General features: G+C 38.6%; 1 protein-coding gene across 2 annotated transcripts in view; it reads right to left on the bottom strand.

Annotated features, from left to right (window-relative positions):
- Window positions 1-1,437: 1,437 nt before the first annotated feature.
- The window catches only part of LOC125035837, a 9,427-nt gene continuing 1,364 nt past the window's right edge, over window positions 1,438-9,500 (bottom strand). For both annotated transcript variants that reach the window (XM_047628100.1, XM_047628101.1), the window contains exons 2-3: window positions 7,747-7,932; window positions 1,438-5,630 (exon numbers count right to left, since the gene is read on the bottom strand). In XM_047628100.1, coding sequence (XP_047484056.1) covers window positions 2,010-5,630; window positions 7,747-7,929 — 3,804 coding nt within the window. In that variant the 5' untranslated portion in view covers window positions 7,930-7,932 and the 3' untranslated portion in view covers window positions 1,438-2,009. The remainder of the gene's footprint in view (window positions 5,631-7,746; window positions 7,933-9,500) is intronic.

The raw sequence follows: 9,500 nt of genomic DNA, 5'->3' as shown, positions 1-9,500 counted from the left end.
GCTGTATTCTTCTGCATTTCCTGTACTCGTTTACAGTTACTGTCTTTTCACATAAATGAGAAGCCACAGTCACTCTTAGCTGTCCACTCAGAAGTCCTCTAATTAATTACGGGATGTGAATTGTAACCAACCCTCAGAATCAATAATTAGCAGTAATTATCATGTGCAATATCTGACATTCCTGCTGGATATCGAAAATACATACCTGTTTACAAATGGTAAAACACTCTACTGTGTAGGTCCTGAGGATGGAATCCAGGTGGATTTCAAAACTGTAATCTTATTTTCAATAAATCTAGTTTTACATTATGGGTTTTTCTACCATACCTGTTTTATATAGTAAACCATGAATTGACTTCTTAACATCATTACAAAGATGAGTGCTGCTTATAGATCAGATTTTTTGAAATAAGATGTATATTTTGATTTCCTTTGCAGGTATTTAATTCATTTATTGAAAATTTTCTGCCACTTCAACATCTAAGGTCATTGGAGACATATATAAAACATAGCAATAGGGTGGGGCTTGGGGGTAAAGCCCCAAGGTAAAGTATTTCGGTTCAGCAAGGCAATGTTTGCGGATTTCCAGAATGGTCGATGGTCAAAACAAACAAATATACTCGGCATCAAAGACTACACAGCATTTTGGTTAAGTATTCAGGCGAAAAGGGTAAATATGAGTTAAAGATTAAGATAGGTGAACAGAAGGCGATGAAGAAGAGAAGGAAAAGTTAAGGGAGAGAAATAAAAACCCTGCAAAATTAGTTGAGGCAAGGGCTGAGGTTCAAGCTAGGGGTGATCCCTACATCAGCCCTGTCTCTGCCTTCTAAGCCCCATGGCAACAAGAAGAAAGGGATTGGGGAGGGGTCCTTTGTAGGTAGCTATATCTTTTGGTGATAATGTATATATTATTCATTACTGGAATTTGCATGATAGTATTAGAACCGTTTTTTGCTCAAACTGTCAATTCTTAATAAACTTTAATATTAGTCTTTAGATAAAATTTGTTCATGAAATCTATGTATTTTCTCATCTTCAGTAAACATTGTAGCTACATGTGAATGCTTAAACATTTTCACATGACTTTTATTAAAGTTTATATAGAATTACGTTCTGCCATTACTCTGATTTAGTTGTGCAACACATTTTGGATGAATAAATATGTCAATTAATTATCATATCTGCCTTTACCTCCCTGTATTAAAATGTACAGCAGATGCTCTAAAGACGATTTAAATTAATAGCCAAATAGTTTAAGAAGACCTTAATATTAGTTTCTGATTTGCACATCTGACATTGTATATTTGTTCTAGGTTTTGCTGATTTATTATTTTAAGAAGGAAATTTACCTTTGTTTTGAAAGTAATATTCCCATTCCTTGGTTGTCATAACAAAATCACTTGGAGAGTAAAAAGGAACCGACAGAAAATTCAGATAAAGAGTGCAAGTATTTTTATTTTCAATACACACTTTTTTCACACAATTGTAGAAAAAAATTAGACAACCTGAAGTTGAAGAAATTACAATAACCAAATTCATTTCATATACTTTAATCAATTTATACTGATATCATAAAATAACAGATTAATGCCAACACGTCTAAGTGTAGAGGAATGCCTCACATTATTTCAAGAGTCAACATTCAATGCCTTGTTTTATTGACTGGTTTAAAATTGATTTAGCCACATGCAGTGTACAATTAATCTGAAGGGAACTTAAATAGATATGCATACGAGATTTGTAAAGAAAGGCACTCACTACATAATTCTTCATTGCCAATTGATGAATATATTTACAAGAAAACCTGAGGAAATATCTGCAAATTTCCTTAACAATTTTAGCTTTACAGATAAAGGTATATACGATAAAACACTGCTTACGTCAACCATCGACAGGCTCACAGTGATTGGGAATACTCTATACAATATATATATAGAATGCTTAAATATTATCCACTTGTCTTAAGCATCATGTCGGTTTGTACAGGGCAGTGGTTTTTTGAACCAGCTTCACTGTTGGTGCTGGCGGGATGGGTGCCCAGTGCTAGGGTTAGCACTCTCCATTTTTACTGTTTGTGGGGGGTTTGCTTGAACTATCACCTGACCATGACTTAAATGAGCTTGATTAGCCTGCACTGGCACACTGGAGGCATGTGTTACAACAATGTTTCCTTGGCTGACATTGTGAACTGCTGTTGGGGCTTGCGACACTACGACTTGGCCATCTAGTGCTGCTACCTGCTGCTCCAACTCGTCCCCTATGGCATCTGCAAGGATAACCTGGTCAGCAGTCACCTGAGAGATGACCTGGCCTGTTGAGGGGTCAATGGTTACAATGTGAGCGCCCTGGAGAAGGTCTGGTGGTACATCTTGTGCTAGAACTACTTGAGTTACACCTTCAGGCAAGTTGATTTGTCCACCCAGAACACCAGTGACTTGCTGAAGGACCATCTGACCATCACCAACATCTACAGCCTCAACCTGGGTGACCTGACCAGCCTGACTAACCTGCACATGAGCCTGGGCAGCTTGTTCCTGTGGTACAAAATGATGTGAAACAATGGGCACACGTTCATTCATAATGTCATCCATCATCTCTTCCACACTCTTACCAGCTGTATAGAACTCTTCCATTTGTTCCATTGTTACCTTCCATTCAATCAATCGCCAAAGATTATATTTGAGTACCTCATACTGGCCTTGCCCATAATCTTCAATCATTTTCACACCATAATGCTGGAGTACTCTACCAAGAACCACTGATACATGTTCTTCGAGTAGTCCACAATTCATGAGCAAATCATGGTCAAACAATTTTTCAAGCAGACGTCGACATTTCATGTCTAAGGTATCTGCCATAATAGTTTCTGGTTCTCTTGGTTGGGTAGATGAAACAGTTGCTGTCATCACTGGGCCACTTATCTCTTCCTTCACCCTTCCTGCCTCAGAAACAACAGGTATTGTCTTGCCTGGAGGTAAGAGACCAGCCAATTTATTCATATTAACTTTCACGCCTGAACTGTAAGCATCTGTTATAGTTGTCGTCACTGGTGCAATATCACGTGTTATAATTGTTATGGGTTGATGAGCGGTGATTATTTGAGTTGGAGCACTGACTGGAGCAGGTGGTGTGTCCATTTCATCTTCATCATCATCGTCATCATCATCCCACTCAGATCGCAACGCAGCAATCTCTGGATTTTCAGGCTCAGTTACTGGTTCCGGCTGACTGACTTCTGTATTGTTGAGGATCACAACCTTAGATGACCCACGACCCGGTTTCACATCCGGTGAGAATATGGCTTTGTTTTGGTGAACTGATTCTATGTGGCGATGCAGCTTACCCTCAAACCTAAATTCTCTCCCACACAGTTTACATGAGTATGTAGGTATACAAAAAGACATGAGTTCTACTGGTGGTGATACAATACTGTCAGCATTACTTGTGGCGACGAAGAAGTCCTCTTTCTTTGTTTTATTAGTTAACGGGCTGGCTGTAATATCCACAGGGTACGATCCCACACGATTATCAACTTTCATCTTGGGTTCATCTTGCTTTTGCTCCATCTTTATTCTCTTTTCTCCCGATTCTCTATGACTACTGGGCACACTTGGCTCAACAGGCCGCTTCTCAGCCACTTTTGTGATTTCTCTAATGAACTGTTTAATTGGCTCTTTATGAACAGGTACTACTTTTCTGGCTTCAGGCTTCTCTGGGGTTGACTTCTCTTTTAACTTTACCTTGAACTTTGGTTGCATCTTTGTGGTTGTCTTTTGTGATGAGAAGCAAGTTTCACAGTTCTTCATATTGCAGACGAAGTCCTTCCCGTGTTGCTTGTTCTTCGCCATTCTCTTGCCTCTACCTTCAGTTTCTCCCTCCTCTGGAGTAACATTCGATACATTCTTTCCTTCTTCCACATCCCCTTCAACGATTTTCGCTTCTTCTGCAGCAACACTTATCAAACTCTTCATCATGTTCTTTCTAATAGCACGAAGTTCAGCTGCACCTGACAGTCCAAACACACTTTTCTTTCGGCCCCGTGGTTTTCGGCCAGAAACTGGTCCAACTTTCGGTTTGCTCAATTCTGGAATATCAAAAATATGTTCCTGGGTTTCTTCCACTCTTTCCATTGGTTCTGGCTGGCCATGATCTGGTACTGTCTTTGTGACTTGCTTCTCAGGTAACGGTGCTTCTTCCACTGATAAATCATTAACTCCCTCAATTTCTAGTATTCTCTCATTAGGCATGCTGTCCACTGTCTTCTGGCTTTCAAGATTTCTATTATTGATTTCCTCCTCTTCCTCTTCCTCTGTTACCTTTTCATTAACGTTCCTTCCAACTTCCTGCTTGTTAAGTGTTGAAACCACTTCTTGCAGAAATGCTGCATGTTGATCTTCTGTATTCTCGGGTTCAGTTTGTGCTGTTGGTTTAGAATTCCCTTGAACAATGGCATCAAATGCTGCATCTTGAATTGGATCAGAGGCCATCTCTGCTGACTCTGGCATTGAGAATACCTTTCTTTCCACACACTCCTCACCATCCCCATCTAAAGGTTCATCCTCATCGGAACTGTAGTTGCGATCCATACCTTCATCAAAGATGTCGTTCTCATACATATCCTCATCTGCAGGCCTGGGTGTGGGGGGTGCTGACACTTGTGTTGCTGCAGACACTTGATACTGGCGGGGAATGATTACATGACCTCCTTCCTCATCTGTTTGGGTTGAAGTGCTGCACATCACTTTTTTGGCTTTACGTGACCTGGGTTTACTATTAAGGGCATCCTTTGGTACTTTGAAAATTTGTGGGGCTAAGCCAGTTTGTTGCATTTCACCCTCCAACAGATTGCCAACTGTTGGCAGCTTGTCAACAACACTACCTTCAGCAATGGCTCCATGGTTCCACTGTACATGACGTTCATAATCACTAAGACGAATAAAGGAACGGGGGCAGTGTTCACATTTGAACATTCTTGGCCCCAGCTTTTTGGTAAAATGTTCATCAGTTACTTTTGTATGCCTTTTAATGTGAGTTATGAGATGATTTTTCTGTGTAAAGCACTTCCCACAGAGATGGCACTTGAAAGGCTTTTCCCCTCTGTGGATTCGGAGATGAATATTCAAAGCTCCTACAGTGAGGAAAGCCTTGTGACACACATCACAATATACACACTTGCTTTTGTCATGAAGACGCATGTGAACCTTCACACAATCCTGCCGGCTGAACCTTTGGTGGCAGACAGGACACTCAAATTGCTTTTCTATTCCATGCACCACCAAGTGGCCTTGCAGATGGACTTTGCGAGCAAAAGACTTTGGGCAATGGGGGCACTGGAAAGGCTTGAGATCTGAGTGAATAGCCATGTGTTGCACCAATGTTTTCCCAGTCATCATCACTTTACCACAAACTTCACAAGCAACGGGCATCTCCAGATTCTGGGATCCCCCTAGTGTCGGGGCCCCAGGTTCCTGTTTGACAGAAGCTAAAGCTGAACGTCCTCCCCCTCTTGACTTGCCCCCTCGCATAGGCTTTGTTGGCCTCATCAAGTCCTGGGGAGAGAAAATGATGGTCCCCGGTGGAGGCTCCATTCCTTCTAGTGTGTGGAACTCACTCCCAACATCAGGGAAATCCTGCAAAGGAAATGTACACTTGAATAGTAAATAGATTAAACACCAGACTTCAGCATACTAGCTAATAAATTGTATTTAGGCCAGAATCAATGTAGTAAATATTTCTTAGCCAAATCAATTAATCAATAACTACCTTGAGTGACTCTAATTTTGATAATTTTTTTGAAGCCTATAGAAATATTCAAGAAAATACATCCAAACTAGTAAAGTGTCTTACAAATCACAACAAACATATATAACAACAACAATAATTAATAATTAATAATTAAAATAATAATAATAATAATAATAATAATAATAATAATAATAATATTACTTTTGCATTCCCACTTAAGGCAAGGTCACACTAGTAACTTGTATGAGGAGATATCCCCCTACACACGAACACCAGCTATTATCGGTAGACGGGGATGTGGTCACACTTGTCCTCAAGAAAGAACCATCGTCCCCGCGCAGCGGTGACGCCGATAGTAAACAAACCACCATGGAGCTTTCCTCCGAAGATGGGTATTCCAGGCGAAGTTCGCTGCAAATTTTATCCATGAGCGACCTTTTTAAGTTCCTACTTTTATAATTTTCCAAGCTGGTCTTCCACAGAATCTCATTCATCCTTATTTTCTCCAGAAAAGCGAAAGTAATTTCGGATGAGAGCTCCATTATGCCAATCCTGCTGAATGTTTGTGTTTACGTTCGATGGTCAAGCGAGTAACCCTTCAATAATCTATTCATTCTAATAAAATATTATTGTACATAATTATTTAAATTACTTATATTTATTTAGAAGAGGTTTATTTATGTACTGGTTATTATATTTAATATTTTAAAAAAGGATAAATTATAAAATAAACATTATAGTTTTTGTTTTGATAAGATCTCTCCCCCACTAGCGAACAACCAAATACCAACACAGCGGGCTATTGGTTTTCCATCGCTAGCTGCGAGGATTGCCAGCTGGCTGCAGACGTTTTCTATATACACATGGGGATCCCTAGCTACAAGTTACGAGTGTGACCAGGGCTTTAAGTGCCATGTGGAAGATGACAAGTAGTAAGAGGCATGTGACACAATACAATGATTTTGGCCCAGAGTTGCACCCTGCTCAGTTCACGGTGTCACCACTGGGTGATGATGCTGATATAAACATAAATTCCAAAAGAAAATGTACTTTCAGAGAAGGTTCAGCAGTTACACAGAATGTACTGAGAAACTATGTTCATTTCACGCACTGGAATAACTACCATTGCAACCTCCCTTCCAATCTGGAGAAAGCAGTCACTGCACATATATCACCAAAGTGGTGCATCAAATGTTGATAAAGAGGATTCCATCTAATACAAGTGGTATCCAAATGACACATGGCCCATGTAAGGTGTAATGCCACTCTAGTGTGAAAATTTTGTAAAGGTGCAATACATACAACATGTCTGTTTACTGTGAAAGTTCACTTAGATGTATTATTTTCAACTGCACTATCAAAAAACTTTCTCTGTACATACCAAAACATATCAAACTGGGTTAAAGGACTGTTTATGATCTTCCACATTCCAATTCATATTATTTTCTTGAAAACTACGAGATCAAGTTTGAGTCACTAAAAACTTCTGTTTAGTACCTTTCCCCCATTGTTAGTTTGTATTGCAATATTTTTTCAAAGCATTTATATACATATTTGTATTTTGTCAGCTGTGAAATTGCTGATCTCATTTAGTGAATATGACACCATAACTTGAAACCAAATACAAAACTTATATCCAGAACTCCTTTCACAAAAACAACTAAACGTACATATTTACTGCTAACATACTTCTTCATTAAAGGCAACATAAACTCTGACAATTTTCAAATTTAGTGAAGAGCATGGAAAGTTACATAATTATTTCATTTGTATACTTACTGCAGGTGGTGGCACTACATTTAGTCACTTTTATCTTACATCTCTATTAATATCAATAATGGTATTTTGAAGGCCATATTAGAAAAAAAGGAAATATCATGGCAGCTAATTACTTATTGATAACATCAACATAGATACTGATTTGCCACAATGAAGTTTTATTACACCAATACAATAAAACAACCATACAGGAACCACATGCAAACACTATTTCATCTTTACCTCTTCCTGACTGGTGGCCCCTACAGCTTCCACAGCTGTTACAATTTGAGCCTGTGCTGTGTCAGAGGTGATAATAGTATGCATTTCTTCTGCCATGGTGCCGTCGGCTACTCCATCATCCATGAGCATCACCTTTACATCTCCTGCACCTCCACCCATCACCTCAATGGATGAGGATGCCATTGCCTGAAATGAAAACAGCCGGATAAAAATAATGTAAATACCTGTTGCCTTTCCAGTTATCGATGAATGATACTGTCACTACAGATGCAGTTGTGAACACCATAATTAGCAATACAGCAAATATGTTTGATTTCAACATTAGCAAGTAATTATTATGCTTAATATGGCAATAGCTAACATACAAAAAACAACAACAACAACAACAACAACAACAGCTGAGCTAATGTTCAACCACATCTTATCTATAATGCAACTGATTTCTTATCAACCTCTTATATAACATCACTGTTTTAAAAGTAAAAGAATCTGATTTGAAAAAATGTACAAACACTATAGAATAATATCTCCTGTCCCTATGTTCTGCCTTTGATGCTACACAATTCTTCTACCTTGGATTTACATATAGCTATGAATACTCCCATCCTCACATTATCATTATCAAAATGTACAATATAAGTTCTCAATACAACCACATCGAGTCTGAGGTAATGGCTACGAGAATGGTATAAAACAACATAAGATAAAGAGAGTAATCTACTGAAAGTAGAGCTATGGCAATAATTGTGCGTCAAAATCCAATTCCAGTAAAAGCAGCCAAGCCAAGTATCTTCTACCAAAAAAGTGCTTGTCGAGCTTCCCGGAAATCTAACAAAAATCAAAGTAGGGAGAGCTTATTAGGGTGTGAAACAGCGGTCTTGAAGGCTTGCTTCATGAGATCCTATATAGAGCAAATACTCTATGTGAGAGAAAATACTACATGGGTCAATTTCCATTTTTCTTATCCTTTTAAAAAGAAAAGCATCATCAAACGGGAGTGAAATAGTGAGGTAATAATGTTGATGTACTACTGCCTCATTTCATCTTCTCTGAACAAGTTGAAAAAATTCTCCTTTCTAAAAGGACACAAGATTAAGCAAACCAAGATGTCACACATTATTCTTTCTCTTAAAACGTTATTTTTAATACTATCAATATTGTCTCCATAACTGACTGAACTGCGACAATAGGTCTCACAATTACAACTGTAGTATTTCAATACAAGAGAAGGTAACAAACACTTCATCATCTGAAAGTTAGAATAAAAATTCCTTGCTCTCCTTTCAGTACTGCACATGACAGCACCATAGACTATGACAATGAGAGAACCTGACAAAGACCTATATGATCAAGAATAAGCAGCTACAAGGAAAGGCAGAAGACTGTAATATTATTAATAAGCTTTCTCTGAACAAGTCTAATACACACTCAATCCATGAAGAACAATACATAACAATAGAACAATTGAATGGAAGACAGTAAAAGGTATCTGTCTATCTATCCACCTATCTCTATCTACCAGACAGGTAACATTACAACTGACCCATGGAAGGCACACTGTTGATCACTGTATTTGGGTTATTCTTTGAATGTTTATCTTCAAGCAAATGCGTGGAAAAGAAGTGAATTATTGAGCACATCACGTGGATCCAAAGGGGCAATTGTACCCTCGAGTGACTGTGACGTCTGATGTTAACCTTCACATAAATCTCACAATTGTAATTTTTCGCTTATAATCTCTTCAACAAGATCTG

Source organism: Penaeus chinensis, chromosome 20 (assembly GCF_019202785.1).
Source record: "Penaeus chinensis breed Huanghai No. 1 chromosome 20, ASM1920278v2, whole genome shotgun sequence".
NCBI lineage: Eukaryota > Metazoa > Arthropoda > Malacostraca > Decapoda > Penaeidae > Penaeus > Penaeus chinensis.
The sequence above is the reverse complement of the archived record's forward strand: the minus strand, read 5'-3'. Positions and strand labels throughout refer to the sequence as shown.